General features: G+C 47.4%; 1 protein-coding gene across 1 annotated transcript in view; it reads right to left on the minus strand.

Annotated features, from left to right (window-relative positions):
* Positions 1-11,377: 11,377 nt before the first annotated feature.
* The window catches only part of VPS4A (vacuolar protein sorting 4 homolog A), a 376,913-nt gene continuing 371,225 nt past the window's right edge, over positions 11,378-17,065 (minus strand). The window contains exon 11 of the mRNA XM_069635536.1: positions 11,378-13,304. Within this exon, the coding sequence (XP_069491637.1) occupies positions 13,203-13,304 (102 nt within the window). The 3' untranslated portion in view covers positions 11,378-13,202. The remainder of the gene's footprint in view (positions 13,305-17,065) is intronic.

A 17,065-nucleotide genomic window follows, 5' to 3' on the forward strand; every position in this document is an offset into this window, starting at 1 on the left:
ACCTAAAGAAGTCAGATCTCGGAACAGGAGTGTAGATTCTGTCCTGTACCGAAACTTGCCTCGAGGGTTTCGGTGGAATCGTCGAAGGAGTCGACGGTTTCTTCGAGGAAGATTCCTTTGACCTCTGCGTCGAATTGAACGGCGCCGATGAAGTCGTCGATACTCGACGTATTATGTTTCTTCGACGGAACCGGGCATCGACTCGATGCCCGTGTCGAAGCCTTCGACTTCTTGGTGTCGGATCGAGGATGTTGAGACTCCGACTTACTACTTGCTGAAGTCATTCTTGACCTGACTGCGTCGTGCAAGGGAGTGACCGGGTTCTGACTCTTGCAAGGCTCTTTTGAGGGGGTTGAGGCCGCGTTCTCAAAGATTTGCATCATTTCCACCCTGAAAGCATTTCACTTGCTGGGGGAATCCGACATAGTTGGGCATCGAATCATCTCAGTGGAGGTGTCCGATGACGAAGAGGGAGACCTGTGACGTCTCTTCTTTGACTTCTTAGAGAAAGAAGTCAAAGCATTTCTCAAGTGATTTCTCAATCGAGACCTCTTCGGATGTTTATGCCGAGTGGAGTCTTTGGACCCCCGTTCTTTTTATATTTCTTCGAAGAGCCTTTTGAAGCTTCCCGCCCCACCTTCAGTTTACGTTTTCGTTCACGAAGAGCTTTTTAAGTCATAGACTGGCAGGCGCCGCAGTCGTAGATACGATGGTCTTTTCCCAGACACCAAAGGGAAACGCGGTGCTGGTCTGTGATGGACATTTTTGCCCCACAGTCATGACACTTTTTGAAACCAGACTTAGGAGTCGAATGAGTGGAAGAAGAGGACATTTTTTCTTGAGGAAAAAACAAAGCGTGCCGTTGTCTCGAAGCGAAGCTTGGAAAAACAGAACTGAAGCCAACGGCGCGGCACACGCTATTTGTACTAAGAGTGACGTTGACACGCCACAGCAGCCCTCGAGGGACATCAACGCCATGACCTCGTGCACAGCACCCTCTGCTGAAAAAGTTTTTTTCCGAAGCAGCGAAGCTGGCGAGATATGACCATCATAGATGAGGAATACGTGGGAGGACATAATCCATTCGAAAGGGCTGTTAGTGGGGGCCAGGAGTTGGGGGCGAAATAGCTTGTAAAACTTTGTTGTGAACCCATCTGCGTGCGGGGCCCTAGACCTCAGGGATTTAATAACTAAATTTACTTCCTCACTTGTGATTGGGGCATCCAGCACTTCTATGTCAGACTTCAGGTGTGGGAGGGTGGCCCCTTCAATATAGTGCTCTTGATCTGTCCTATTGAGGGGAGCCAGTTATTGTTGGTGAAATGGGCTGCTGCCAGCTGTAGTTTGGAGTCCTCTGTATTATGGATCTTTCCCTTTGGGTCCCGAAGACCAGTTATGGTGTTACGTCACTTTATCTTGACCAACCTTTCCACCAGGAATTTGTTTGCTTTATTGTTCTTGGCATAGTAGCCCTGCTTAGATTTGGGCAGAGTATGGACCGTTTCCTCCGCGTAGTGGGCTTCAAACCTGTTCTGGACTACCTGTAGGGAGTGATGGGCCCTCGGCGACCAACCCTTCAGGTGTTTGCCTTCGGCTGTCCGAACGTTGTCTTCTAGCTTCATGCGGGTCTCTAGCCTCAGTTTTCGATATGCCAACCCATGGGCTATCAGCTCCACCCTGATAAGCCCCTTCATGGCATCCCAAGTTTTAGCTGGAGAGGTGTGTTCTGTAGGATTCTCCTGAAAATAGATCCAGATTGCCTTGGCAATGGCGTCTCTCAGTGCCATGGTGTTCAGGATCAGATCATACAGGCTCCACGAGGTCTGGGAGGAGGATCTGGGTTATAGGCTTGGCACATCAACATGACCGGGGCGTTCCCATAACAGGCTCGGCTTTATAGTCACATTTGTGGGGATGTCAGGAGCAAGTCTATTCGGGAGGAAGACTGATGCACATGTGAAAAAAAGGAGAAGTCTTTTTCACCCTGGTGTAATACCCTCCAAGAGTCCACCACGCCCAGCGACCTGAAGAGGTGAAGAAGCCCTATAGCAATTTTAAAGTCCCATGGGGCTGGTGGGTGAGATTTGTCCATCAGGGGATCTGGGGCCCCATTGAAGTCTTCCCCAATGATTACTTGACCCTCGATGAAGGGGATCAGCTTGGCCTCCAGTGCTTTATAGAAATACTCCTGTGCGTTGTTGCGAGCGTAGATTGAAATCAGGGTATATAACTGCCTGAAGATAAAGCCTTCCTATGCAACGACCCTCCGGGCTGTATATTGTCACCAGCGACTTGAACGGGATACCTTTTGCCAAGAGGATTGCTGTGCCACATCTCTTGGAGCCGCTGGAGGCCGTAAATTGGAGTGTGAAATGTCTGCATGCAGTGGCGCAGGGAGTCCAGTGGAAGCAGATGGGTTTCCTGCAGGAAGATCATGGAGCCCCCCAGGTCCTGCAGGCGCTGGAGTGTCGATTTGCGCTTTGGGGGTGCATTTAGGCCCCTCACATTGGGCAAGATGAATTTCAGTTTCTGGTGCAGTGGTAATTCCCTGGGAGAGTCTGGTTCCTCCAAGACACGGGGGAAGGCCGGGTCCATATTAGCCGCCTTCTAAGTCTTGTGTTGCGGACCCATTGCGCAACCAGGTTTTTAACTTTTGCTTCCAACTTTGAAGCAGTAACGAAACTGCAGCAGTTAACCAACTCGCTGCTGGTAACCATGTTGATAAACTGTGGATGGGGTGTTTACCCCGTGGGCCTTTAGGCACTATAGCACTTTACGTCCGGGCACTGGCAATGTGAAGCCCGGAATTAGAAATTTACATCGACCCAGTGATATGTAGTAGTGCAGTCAAATTCAAGGCAGGAGAAAGCCCCAGTAGGAGATGCTCCAAATATGTGTGTGCGGGGGAAGTGGGGTGGGCTTAGGGGAGAGGCCCTCAGGTCTCTTGCGGGAGAGTTCCAGGCTTCCAAACTTTTATTACTTTCATCCAGGTGTTCCGTCTTGGTCTGGTTGACTCCTTTCTGGCTGGTGACGTGGTCTTGATGAGGCGCCTGTTTAAGCTGCATCTTTTAGGATGTCCTCTGCTTCTTCTAGTGAGCTGATAATACGGGCGGTGTCAGACCAAATACATTGAAGAGTGGCAGAGAAAAGCCAGCGACAACACACCTTCTGGTCTTGCAAGAATGTCGTCAAGGGCCTCAGCTCTCTTAGTCTTTGCATGATTTCCACCGCAAGGTCCTGGAAAATGTGTAGTGGCGCTCCTTGGAACGTTGGGTCTCCTTGGGTCCAGCTGGTTGTTAGGATCTCTTGTTTTGTAGTGGAGAAATGGAACGAGGTAATTGCATCCGGGGGTCTGTCTTGTGATCGGGCTCATAGGGCGCGTATTCTATGGGTGCGATCCAGGAGTAGCATCGATTTGTCCAGGTGTGGAAGGAGCATCTGTAAGATCTTGCCAATGTATGACAGGAGGCCTGAGCTGAGATTGAAGTGGGAACTCCTTTGATCCGCAGGTTATTCCTACTGGACCTGTTTTCCAGAACCTTCTGTTAACCTGCTAATTCATTGATCATCCCCTCCAGTGCCTGGATCCTTCTCTGGAAGTCTGCCATTATCGCATGCTCCTCTGCCTCTCTGAGTCGTTGTTCCAGCCCGAGGACCTGCTGGTCCAGTTGATTCACCCTGCCGAAATCCCTGCCACACTGCGCCGGAATTCTGCCTTAATTTCTGACAAAGGCCTGTAGATACTCCTTAGTGGTTAATTGCCCCACCATGGGGGAGTTCTGTGGGGGGATTGGGGCCTCCATCTTCTTATGTTTGTCTTGAGGCTGGAGGAAAACTGCGATGTCGGCGTTCCTTTGGGATTTTGGGGTTTAGCCATGTGTGGGGGGGTGAGAGGCCGGGGACCTCCTGGAGGGCAACCAGCGCTGATGATGCCGTGCTGCTACAAGTAGAGGCGGGCCGGGCCTTAGGACGGGTCTCTGCTGTAGGGGGTGAAGCTGGTGGCCAGAAGGAGAGTCCCTCTCTGTGGCCTCCACCCCTCTCCGGGGTAAGACTATCTTTTGCTCGTTGCACAGTCCCATAGGCCTCTCCCCTGGGCTAGGTCCCCTTCACCACTCTCCCAACAGAGTCAGCAGCTCACCTTGCAGGATAAAAGCATAGGCGATTGCTTATAGTTGGCTGGGGGTGACCGTGCTCTGGCTGGATCCCTTGATACAATGCTGCGGCTTAGTTTCGCCAGGAGATCAAGTCCCTGCAGTTATGGGATCTCAGAGGAGCATGGTCCTGCAGTCCAGTATTTCAGACTCTTGAGGATTTATTTTTAGCCCTGCCACCCTTCCAAAGCTATTTGTCTCCCTCTCCATTGCTCTCAAGGTCTCCGGTTCACTCAACATCAAAAGTAGGTTGTCCGCGAATGCAGCTACCTTGTGCACCGTTCCCGCAAAAGTTGTCCCTGCTATCCAGTCATTTGCTCTTATTGCCTCCAATAATGTCTCCAAATAAATGGCATAAAGCAAGGGGGAGAGAGGGCAGCCCTGCTTCGTGCCCCTTTGGCGCTCGATGGGCTCAGACAGCTGCCCATTAATCGCCAGCCTTATTGATGGGTTCTGGTAGTTGGCGTTGACCATTTTTATGAATTTCTCCTCAAATCTGATTTTCTTCATTGTTGCGAACAAGAACACCCACTCCACCCCATCGAAAGTCTTTACCGCATCCAAGGCTACAAGGATCGCTGCAATACCTTTTTTATTGATCTCTATAAGGTGGGTGATCCTCCTGGTGCTATCACTGGTCTGCCTGGCCCAGATAAACCCTGACTGGTCTGGATTGATTATACTTGGAAGAATTTGATCTAGGCGATTCACCAGGATTTTTGTAAAGATTTTCGCATCCCCATTGATTAAAGCTACTGGTCCGTAAGAGCTGCACTCAGTCGGATCCTTGCCTTTTTTGGGAAGGAGGATTACCTTTGCTTCTTCCATGCTTGCCATTCTTCCCCTGCCAATGCCCCCTCCTCCATTTCATTAAAAATTGGGACCAAGTATTGGATCAATGTTTCTTTGAACCCATCCGATCCCGGGGATTTATTATTGAGTAGTGCCATAATGACCCTCCGCACTTCATCCAAAGTGATGTCGAGATCTAGTGTTTACTTTTCTTGAGCTGTGATTTGAGCCATGTCCTGCCCTTTAAGATATTCTGGTTGTCTCTGTTCTGTAGGGTTTGCTGAACTGTCTAGTACTGTGTAGAACCTCGAGAACAATATCCTTTGTGTCCGTGCTAATTCCCCCCCCCCCTTCCATCTTCACTTTAACTATTATTTTGTTTCTCTTTTCCCTCCTCAACATTCTGGCTAGAAGTCTATCAGCTTTATTGGCCTTGGTATAATAATTCTGTTTTAAAGATGCCAATGCTTTTTCTGCTGCCCCGCCAGTTAATTTCCAATTAGGCCTTTATTGCTCTATATTCCTTTCTCGTTTCCCCGCTAGCTCCCACACCCATTTTGGCCACTACCCGCTTCAGGTCTTCTTCTAGTTTTCTCTCAATCAGCCTGAAATCCATGTCCCTCCTGGCTTTGATAGCGATGATTCTCCTCCTTATTGTTGCCTTAAAGGCATCCCATTGAAACTGCCCTGATGTCTCTACCGGTTTGTTGTCCCAAAATAGCGCTTAATTTCCTCGTTCAGTTCCTTTTTTAGTTAATGCTAAAGGATATTTATACCATGCACTCTCAGCACCGTAGTGGTCCCCTGGCGCTCTGGCAGATCTGAAAGAAAGGGGGAGGGTAAGGGCACGTTAGAAGGATAAAGTTTGGAGAGAGAGAGCAAGGGAGCTGTGTTGTGCTGTTGGCAGCTTCAGTTCAGTTAACGCCGTTTGCGGAGCTTTTTGGTGTGGTATCCAGTCGGAATCCGTTGTGTGGTGTTGTGTAAAGACCTGTGTTGTGTGCTTGCTGTTGCGGTGTGGTGAAGTGCGTGCAGTTTGTGTTTGGTTAGGGGTTGAGAGGTGTGTGAAGAGGTTTTAGTAGGGTTGGTTAGTAGCATAGTTGCATGGAGAAAACATTCATTTGTGTCTCGAGATTTAGACAAAAAAATGTCTTCCTCACAGTGATCTAGTTTCAGCATGACAAGGCTGTCTCTCAGCGCTCTGTTGTGTTAGTTAATCTCCACAATTCTATCTTTGTTCTAACTCAGGGCAGCCCCTACATCCCAGTCTGTGGTTGATGCAAACTGGTCCCTGCAGAACTATCTGCTTGCGACCTATGCCCATATCCGTCTCTGTCTGAGTGCGATGCGGTACAGCGGAGTCCGTACCAGGACGTCTTGATTGTTGCACAAGTTAATCACCCTACCTATGTTTCAGATGATTTGTTGTGTGTGATGGGTTAATTGTTAGGAAGTCAGTGCATCTCAAGGAAGGCTGCTAGGGTATTGTGTGTGTCGATCTAGTGCATTCTGTCTCCTACTTACTAGCTTGGGTGTGGGTTTCTTAGTGTGGTGATAGTGGTCTCATTTAGGTGGCGAGTTAGCTTACATGGAGGGCTTGGTGAGGATGGTTGTCTTGTGAGCGTGGATGCACAGTGGAATTGGGTTGGGGTTTACGCAAGGTTCATGTAGTCATGTCTGTAAGGGGGATGCTTGGTAGTGGGTAAGGTTTATTGTGGTGCCCGTTTGTGTAAGCCTTGTTATCTATTGTTCTGTCCTGATTGGGCTGTCGCTCATGGTCGGTTCCACCTAGAATTGTTTATTTTGTTCTTGTGGGTTTTCCCCTTTGTCGGTTCTAGGGGTTGTCTGTAACGTCATGGGTTCTGTCAGCTGGTTCTCTTTGGCTTTTCAGTTTAGTCTCATCCTTAAACTGGTTTACTGGATACCTCCACCTCCCTTCTGGGTATCTTCACCACTAACGGGGCCATGGTCGGACAAGTTTATTGCCCGCACCTCTATGGAGTTCACCCACCCCAGAAGTTTCCTGGAGGCCCACACGTAGTTTATACGTGATGAATGGTGGACATGTGGACTTGGAGTGCCCCCTGTAGGCCTCTTGGGTCTCGGACCTGGAGGGTTGACGGTATGAGGAGAACCCTCTGCTGAATCCCTTCAACGATTTGCCCGATTTTCTGCCAGAGGCACGAAAGGATGGACGATGCTGCTGAAGAGTGCCCAGGGCACGGCCCGTCTCCGTCTTAATGGCCTGCAACGATTCATCGACAGCTTTCCCAAAGAGGTTGACCCTGTCTTATGGCATGTCCAGCACCCTCGTCTGGACCTCTTGACGGAAGTTGGTGGCCTTCAACCAGCCACGACGACGGAGGTAGACACTGTTACCCATCTGTCAAAACCCTGCGTATGCGATGTCCAGGGCCACAGTGATGGCATGGTCAGATGCCACCTCGCCCTCCTGGAGGGTTTCCAGCGCCTTGACCTGCTTGTCAGGTAGAAATTCCAGCAGTGGGGCCATCTTATACCACAGCTCCCTGTCGTATCGGGCCATGATCGCAAGTGCATCCGCTGAAGACTGTCTTCGCAGCCGCTGAGTAGATCACTTTCCTACCTGTGGCGTCCAACTTCTTCCCCTCGCTGTCTGGGGGAACAGAGGCTGAAGATGAGGGATTAGAAGACCTCTTCCTCGCTGCCACCAAGACCACCGAGTCCCGGGAGGGCTGCGACTGTAGTACTTTGGTGCGGACTCCGGCACCCGGTACGTGTTCTCTAGCCTATTCCTCTTCACCGGGGCGGAGGCTGGTTTTCTCATCAGTGCCAGGCCCTCTTCCCAAACATCGTCCAGGGGAGGTACCACCAGGAAGGTCTTCCTTTTGGCCTTAAGTCGTTGGTAAATGAAACCTTCCTTCTTGGTCTCTTCTGGCGTCAGCTGGAAGAGCTCAGACGCTTGGGCGACCATGGCGTGGAATGACCCCACTTCGTCCGGGGAGAAGCCCTCGTCTGTGGAGAAATGCTGCAGTCGTCCGTGTCCGTCCCCGTATCCCTTGGAGGAGGTTGGGGGGGGGGGAGAGGGCATGTGCGGCCGTTGATGAGGCAGCATAGGGTGCAGTCTCTCTTCTTTGCCGGTGGCGAGCCTGGAGCCACCGGTGCCTGAGTCAGCATCCTCTTCTGAATCTCTGACACCAGGGTGTGGAGAGTTGAAAGGATGTACAGTGACACGTATGTCCCAGGGAGGTGTCGGGGGGCTTGCTGGGCCCAGCAGCCACATCGCCAGTGGTCTTCCGGCCGTCATCCCCCTCAGCGTTTCCGCCGTCGTCGTCCTCCTCGGCGTTCCACCCGTCTTCAAGGACCGTACACCAGGTCCTCCTCATCCGAGAAAGAAATATCTGTGCCCTGTAGCCCGGTTGAGGCCTCCACTCCTCCCCTTTTTTGCATCCTGAGGTGTCGGTCTCAGGCTTAAGGATGGCATCCTCTTCTCCTGTGTTTTCACCACCAGCTTGGCCGAGGCCTCCCACCTCGCGGGTAGGGCCACTCTGGGTGCCGCAGTGGTCCCCTGGGCTAGGTCAGCCCCTTTCGAGAGGGCAGCTGCCACCAGCTTGATCGTTGAGAGTGACTTTTGTCTGTACCAGCTGGGCCTTCAGGGGCAAGTCGGACACCTTTCCCTGCGCCTTGGCCTTCTCTGGCTACTCCCGCAGTTTCCCTGGGTTAGCCGATTTCCTCTTCTAGGAGGAGCTGGAGCGATGACTGGAGATGGAGGTAGATGGCGAATATTAACGCGCCCTGCCGTAGGGGGACATGCTTGCGTGGTGATCCCGACAGAAACGCAGTGCTTGCCTTGTCTTGGGCTCTCACGGATGGAGCCCCCACAAATGATTTAGAAGCCCGCTCCTCGGACCGGCCGGTTCTGGGTGAGGTATGCCCCTGCTAGCCGCACGGGGTAGAGGCCTTGGCGTTGAGCCGCGCTGCCAACCTACTGTGATGATCCTTGACAGTGCGCTTGGAGAACCCTAGGCAGATTTCACAATCTGTTTCCCTGTGGTCCGGATGGAGCCAGAGGCACTGGGAGTGTTTGTCCTCCATAAACACATTCCTCAATCTGCAGCTGGAGCAGAGCTTGAAGAGGGAGCCTCCCTCCTCCGTCATGGTCTGGCGAGCAGTGTAGGCCTGATGTCCTTCTGGAATCTTCGATGAAACTCTCGACAATTCTTGCCCTTGAGGGGCGTTGAAAGACGCCAACAAACGATCCCCGCTTGCCAGTCAAAGGAACGAAAGAGCACACAGGCTCTATTTGCCTAAAATAGAAACTTTTTAAAACATAGAAAAGCTCTCAGAGCAAAACATGATGACTCCCAACAATTAAACGTGCAGTAAAAATCTCAAGATGGCTGCCAGAGGGGGAGTGTAGGGAGCGGGCAGTCATTGGCTGGGGGCAGTATGACCCAGAGCTCAGTGATTGGTTTATAGAAGAAAGACAGTTAGTAAAATAAAAAACAGTTTCACTTTCACTTACAGAGGATTCCCGGCCGGACGACGGGCAATATTAAAGAGCATGTGAATCCATGCCAGACCCCATGCTGGAGAATAGGCTTTATAATGTAAGGCAGTAACAGTGCACAGTAGCTCAACTAAATGAGTCCAATTACTTAAGTGTTCCAAAAACGTTCCTGGTAAGCAACCTAGTCTAGGCTACGTTAGGGGAGTTTGAAATGTTACTCTGCTCGCTCTCATAGGAATCACAGTGCTCAGAGCATTAGATAACACTAGAGTCAAGTCACTCCAATCTGTCCTATAATAAAGTTAAATTTACTGTGTAGGATAGAGCGGCTGCCACTCCTAGTCCTCCAGGGAGACAACCAACAAAATACCTATGCTCAGGTTCCACCAACAAAGGTTGTTGGGAACAACTTTTCTCAAGGTGGGTGTCGGTATTGGAGGGCCAGGGCTTGCAGATGCAGAGTGTTCTTCGGATGATAACTATGACGTATGGATTTAAGCTGTGTCTGTCATGACCTGACTAAGTTATAGCTCAAGGAAGACCACTGCGAGGACATCTACAATGATTGAAGAATCCAACGACACGTCAGACACTATTAGCAGTTGGATTTACACTGCACATGGTCTGCAGGAATGAGGATGAAGGAACACGGTAAGAATGCTCCAGCGAGACTGCTCTTCTAGGTAGAGAGCAGAAATGTCCAGGCCCAGGGCCCATGATAAGGATGCATTGCAAATTTCACAGTACCAGGCTGCACGTTACCCAGGCAACAGGAAAAGTCACCGCTCAGAAAGCCCACAACTCATCAGAGCCAGAGGAGGACAACAATGCTGGAGTCAGGCTTCAGATGAGGGAGGCTCAGTCAAATGGAGAGCAGAGCTTTGCCAGCAGTGAATGGCTTGGCCAATGGTGGTCACTGAATGAGTCAGCTGGCATATTTCTGTTGTCTCTTGTACCTCAGAGTATTGCCCCAGTGGTTGACTGAAGAACGGCTCCAGATCCTCTTCCCAATATCCAAAGTTCTGGGGTTGGGGACCCTATACCAGGGGCTCCCTTAAACTCTGGGAGACTGTCCAATCATGGACAGCATGCTTAGGTACAGCCACAACCTCACACAGGTTCCATGACTTGTATTGGGGCTCTCTGCAGCCCCATACCCAACCTGAAACTATTTCAAGAACAAAGGCTACTTCCAGGGCTCTGGCCGAAGCCTGCAAAGAGGATACCCATAGAGGGCCACATCCTACCCCTGCCCGGGAGGAAGACAGCCAAAAGCACAGTGAAGCACAAAGAGAGTGCTTAAAGAACACAGACAGCCAACTACAGCCCTGTAGGGCACAAAATGGTTCCCCTGCCAACCACACTGGTCTCACTTACTATGAGAAAAGTATCTCTAGTCCAAAAAAAATGCAACAACAAGGTTTCCCTGTATTGTAGTGCTACAACAGACATATGAAGGAGAGGGTCCCCCTGCACCGCAGCCATAAGGACTGGCCAGTGCCCAAAAAACAAAAGCAGTTAAACCAGAGAGTGAGATTTAAGAAGACTCCACTCCCAAAAAATCAAAGCAAGGGCGCACCAAATAGTTTGCAAATAGGCTGGAATGCCCGATTGAAGTGAATGGGAAAGCTGCAAAAAGGAATAACTTACCTACCCACTATACCTGGTAAAATAAATATTTAAAGTGAAATGTTCAATTAATTAGATTAACATACATGGATGTTTTCATGACAAGCTTTGACAAACAAGTTATCTGCTCCATTTTCCCACACAGAGTTGAACACCTTCAATTGGTATGCATTTAATTGACCTCAGACGTCATCACAATCTTTTCTGGGCACATCTCCCTTTCATGCGTTGCTACTCATGAGTTATGTTTTGTCCTTGGTGTTTTTTTTTAAAGGAAAAAAGTATGAGGCAAGGCAGTATATGAGCCAATAAACAGAAGTCACATCTTCAGTTTGATTTTATTTAAATATATTTATATCAAGATTGTAATTCTAGACTAACATTGTTCTTAGTGCACGAAGAGAAAACATTTACAGGGGCTTCAGATATAAATGAAATTAGCATGGGACTGGGCTGAATTTAGTGCAGTTGGGCTTGTCCATCGAGCCTCTAAGGCCATGGTGACCGTAGGAATTCTAGAAGCCTCATTAATTAGAACCTAGCAAAATCACCCTGCTTCTGGCACACAAGTCCCGTACATGTAGTCCATCAAATGATCGTGCTTAACCAGAGGGGAACTAGCCTCTAGGAAAGTGGGAGATTTCCCAATACGCCATTGAAAGGACAACAGGGCACAGCAGAATTCAATCCCACTTTATAAAGTATATCACCATCACATAGCTTTTCAAAGGAACAAGGTGAGGAATGACCCCAATATTAGATAGGCCAGTCAACCTCAGATGTAGAACGCCGGCATAAGCAAGAAAAAAAAAGGCAGTAACATTGAACTGTAAAAATAGAAACTATCTAACAGTCTACAAATAATCCACTGTCACCTACTTCCATCAGCAGCAAATCGGATTTCTGAGGAAGCACATTTCACGGTAATTGCTTACCTTTCTTTAGTTGCTGCTAGTCAGGAAACCTAGACATCTCTGCTTCACGCTGTATACTACTACTATTTTTAACTTTAGAAACTGAGGGGGCTAACACTATCCTGCTGTAGAAAGTTCAAAGTGATGAAGGCACATCCTGAAGACATGGTGCATAAGTGCAGGGGCTTTTCGCTAACAATACTGGTTGGTATACACACAAAGAAGATATAAAGGTGGGAGAATTAGGGGACATGAAAATAACACTATTGGTAAAAGAAGGCAGGCTGAGAGTCCGGAAACCTCACACAAAGGATATGACAGAGAAGGGAAAAAACACACAAGAGGATGGGGTAGCAGCTTGAAGCATATGCAGGGAGAAAAACAGGTGGCAGGCTAGTGATTTCATTAGAAGCAGGTGAAGAAGTTCTGCAGAAGCGGCAGTGTCAGGAAGCAGTACCATTATTAAAGCATAAAGTGAATGCATATGTGTCAGAGGGAATGATGCAGGGATGTTGCAACATAAAACAGCTTCTCTGAAAGGGGGGGGGGGGGGGGGAGTTCAGAAGGCCATTTAGAGGCCGAGCCAGGTTTTGCCAGAATGAGAGTGACAGAAAACAACTGTAGGTTCTGTGTCCCAGCAAGGCTAATCGTATTAATGACTATGCCTGGCAAACCCATAAGCATACTTTTGGAACAGTCTCACAAGACACACAATTAATGTGCAATAAACATTAGCTTTTGGAAACATTTTCTCCTGTGGGTTATTCTGATAAATATGTTTCATCAAGAAAAAATGAGGCAACATTGTTTTTGTATTTAAAAGCACGCAGGAAAACAATTAAGAGTTGAGACAATGCCCCAAGCACATTCCTGTTCAATATAGCAATATGCAATTTTGAGCCGGAGCAGGTCACAGTTCTGTTGATTGAAACACAGCTCACAGCAAGGCATGGAGGTTGGCTGCAGACAGCATGGATCAGTGTGGTCCTGGAAGCTAGCTCTGCTTGGCTTGCTAATGATGCAAGCAGGGAGACAAACTTCCGTCTCTCTCTAGGCTGAATTAGTGTCTTGATAGGAAAGCACTGTTTATTTCTTAGCAAGATGATTTTAGTAGTGAGCTTAAAATAAACCAAGCCCATGGCACCATACAACTGGGCGCTGAGGGCTTGGCAAGTAAACACTACTTCCACAAGGCATGCCCCTCTTGCCCATCAATACCCTAGAGTGGAACTATCCTTCTTGTCCAAAGTCGTCTGTGAATTTCTTGATTTTTAGTAGATCTTCTGTGTTCACAGTGGGTCTGGTGGTTGCAAGCGACCTCAGCATGTCAGACTACAAGACAAGAGGGATAGTGAGAATTCGGACTAGGCAACATCACAACTATATGAAAAGTCCCAAACAATAGAATGCAAGACCAATGTGAACTATATAAAAACGTTCATGACCATCTAAATGGTGAAAAAAAAAACAACTGAAAGCCCAGTTATAAATTAGATGAGAAGAATGTTACTTACTAGTAATCCTAATTCTTTGACATGGGTTTTTGTCACAGCATTTTAGTTTTAGAAATAAAATACAAATGCTTCTCTGGGTTCCTTTTTTGTTTTTTAAAAATAACTTTTTTCACCTAACAAAGGAAACACTTGGCAGCGGAAAGTACAATAGTGGGGTTATCAAAACATTCCCAACCAACAATTTCATGAGGGAGAAAAAGAGGCGGAGAGTGGTTACCATGTTAGAGATATGACGGGTCACATAATCATGGTCATGCACCGTAACCATCCAAATTCGTTTTGTGTGTGCCGCCTAAGAATGGCATACCTATTTTTCCCATTCATCTCTTTTCCTGACGTTTGTTGAAAGAAGAGAGTTACTCAAATTTAATGAAGATACCTATTTGATGATGCAAGACTAAGACTGCAAGTAATACATTTTTACATCTCCATCAAACAGTATTCATTAACATTTATAAACGTAATGGAATGGCCTCACAGGATATTTCACAAATTGATACAATTTTCCAAAGAGTGACTGACACCTTTCCTTTCAGTATGCATTGGTTTTCTTGTGAGAAGGCGGCTGGCATTCTGTTAATATAATTGATACCATGAGGCAAGGAAACGTCTCTGGACTGCTCCATAATCAAAAGATTGAAACCCAGAGTCCTTTTGTTTTGTCCGGGTAGCAACATAAAACCCTACTAACAGCCATGATATGTAATTATCTTTCTACTGGCATTATTGGGCAACAGTTTGCTAGAAGAAGAAAATCCAAAACTACCTTTAGATGCAAGGAAGGTGCAAGTAAGGGTGCATTATAAGAACCAGTGTATATTGGGAAAATGGTATACTGATCATAAGCACATAGAGCTTATATTTAACACACCCTTCTGGCCTATATGACTGCTAAGAGGAAGACGACGTTTAAATATCTGACTATGCAATGAAATATGGAGCCCATCAATTTAGCTGGGACAAAGCCAGCTCAAAAGCGAATAGATCTTCTTAGGACCCGCTAAACTAATCATTGGAATGGAAGAAAGATTCTTGGGAAGGATCTCTGTTAAATTTTAATGGCTGCTGAACTAACTTTCATGAGAAATAAAATGAAGACAAATCACAAAAATAGGGTTGTAAGGTCTCTTTCACAGGCCATTGGGCAAAGACTTTATATCCATACACTACGAGCATAACTTGTTCGACTAACTTCGTGCCTCCTTAATGACATTCATGCAGTTTCAAAGGAGCTACAAATGCCTGTAGTGCAGGTAGTGAGGAGCCAAGCAGCTTAGACCAGCGATGGTAGGCTGTGATACATGATGTGGCTCATCCCAGGGATGGAGATCCAGTGTACACTGCAGTCTCCAATGTGATTCTTTTGAGGTGAAGAACGGATCGAATCACTGGCGAGACCATGCCGGACCGATCAGTGAATGGGCTTGTTGGACTGCATCAACTTGAGCATCAATTTATGAGGTAAGGAATAGGTGGAAAAACATAAGGAAATGTACATTGGCCCTGGAATTTGCCTCTGGGTAACTGGATGCAAAGTTCGAACACTTTGCATTTTTCGCCAATGCAAAGAGATCTAGAAGGGGCTTCCCATATCAGGTAAACTTGTCTTCTAGTATGATATCATACAAGGCCCATTCATAATCCCCTAGAAATAATCTGCTTCTTGATGCTCCTGAGGTGGAATGCAGTCACTGGAAACGATCTCGCCAAATAGTTTTTGTTTCTGTTGTTGTGATAACAGATGTGTTATTGTTTATTTGTATCAGAATCAGCCAAAGTATTATAAATGGAAGTAATGCCATAAGTGGTGCAGATCAAATTAGAGCGTCCCATTATCTTTTACAATACAGGGATTGGTTGATCTTTAAAGTAATGCCCAGATCATTATACATCTGGGCAGCCCACTGAAGAGCAATCAAATTATGTGTCAATGTGAAAGAAAAATAAAAAAATAAATCACAAGTAAATGTATAAGCCGGTTCACTTTTCTCTCTGTTATAGGAATATAAATGATGCTCCCTCCGGTTGTGGTGATGAATCACATTATTGCTGTTTGATATCTGTCAGCAGTCCCGATACTAATCCTCCTAGTGTTAAGGCCATGAGGGTCACCTCCTTACCAGAATGTGTTCGGTGCAAAGGAGGCAACATTACACAACTTTGCCACATTTAATGTACGAGTGCTTAGCAGTCCGACAGACTCCTGCTGCAGCAATGGTACTAAACCTAAACAGCAATGAACCAAATGAGTTTGGGGCAGAAGGTATGCAAATGTGTCCCAAGAGTCTGATGCACTCTAACCCTGGTGAGATGTTGCTGTCTTCAAGCAGAGTCAATGCACTGTCCAATGGACACATGGCAAGTATTGGTATCAACGAGGCAGACTAATGCAAAGGCTAGAGCAGAGGCATGTGCCACAAAAGGTTCAAGAGGGGCATGGGAGTCTAATTTCAGAGGATAGCAAATAGAAAGAAATCCTTCTGGCCAGAATAAATCATTTATATGAGACCGGATCTTTAATCCTTTCGGAGCCTCCACAACCAGAAGGCCCAGCCTGGCAGAGAGCATCATGAGCTACCACCCTAAGCCCCCCTTCTTTACCCTCCAACCTTTACACCACACACACACACAAATTCTGCCAAAGTGATTTACTACAATAAAACAGTACACCGGGTCAGGTGCCAAATAAAAGGCGAAGTGATGGATAACCACATCCCTGCAAATCCCACTAGCGATAAAGATCAAAATGATAGTGGAGTTGCAGAATGGGAGAATATAATATATTTTTTGCAAAATCATAGTTCACTATTAAATGGCACAAAGAAAGCGATTAATCACAATCGAAGGTACCATGGGGAGGTACTTCTGTGACATGAATGTAGAGATCCTCGAGTATGGAAGACATTACTTACCAGTAGAAGCATTCCTGCAGACGGTTCATTTTAGAAACTTGTGTCATAGGCCGGGTGGATTGCTCAGGAACATCACTCGGGAGTAACACCACCTTGGGAACAAGATTATGCCATGCAATATGGGTTTAATCCAGCGGTATTCAAACGGTGGGTCGCAACCCCCATGGGGGGCCCTGGCCTCATGTCCAGGGGTCGTGCACCCAAAGTCTGGAAATAAATCTTTTTTTTTTTAGTCCTTCATTTCTTTGAACGATTCTGTGCGCTATAAAAGAATAGTCAATATGTATAAATTGGTACATTTGTCGTCTCTGCAAGGCTCACTAGACAGGCCTTTCAGCAGTTCATTATGCATGGACGTTTACAATATACAAGGACAGGGGGGGGGCATGGTGTCCATCATCCACCCACACACCCCAGAAAAGGTGCAATGTAAAGTTCTGCAGGTAGCATAGAGCACCAGTGGTAGTGGCTATTGGAATGAAAGGTTTGAAGGGTGAGGAGGCAGCCATTCCTTATGTCTGTAACAAGGTATAATTGTCAGTGCGAGTGCTTGATTGACAGAGCACTCCAGTGTCTACAAAGGGAACGAGAACAATACTACCAGAAATCTGATCCTTTGGTAAAAGGGAAGGGAGGTGGGGTGTAAAAGAGTGAGGCAGGGCAGCAC

This window comes from Ambystoma mexicanum, chromosome 1q (genome assembly GCF_040938575.1).
Source record: "Ambystoma mexicanum isolate Mex_15411 chromosome 1q, UKY_AmexF1_1, whole genome shotgun sequence".
Classification (NCBI taxonomy): domain Eukaryota; kingdom Metazoa; phylum Chordata; class Amphibia; order Caudata; family Ambystomatidae; genus Ambystoma; species Ambystoma mexicanum.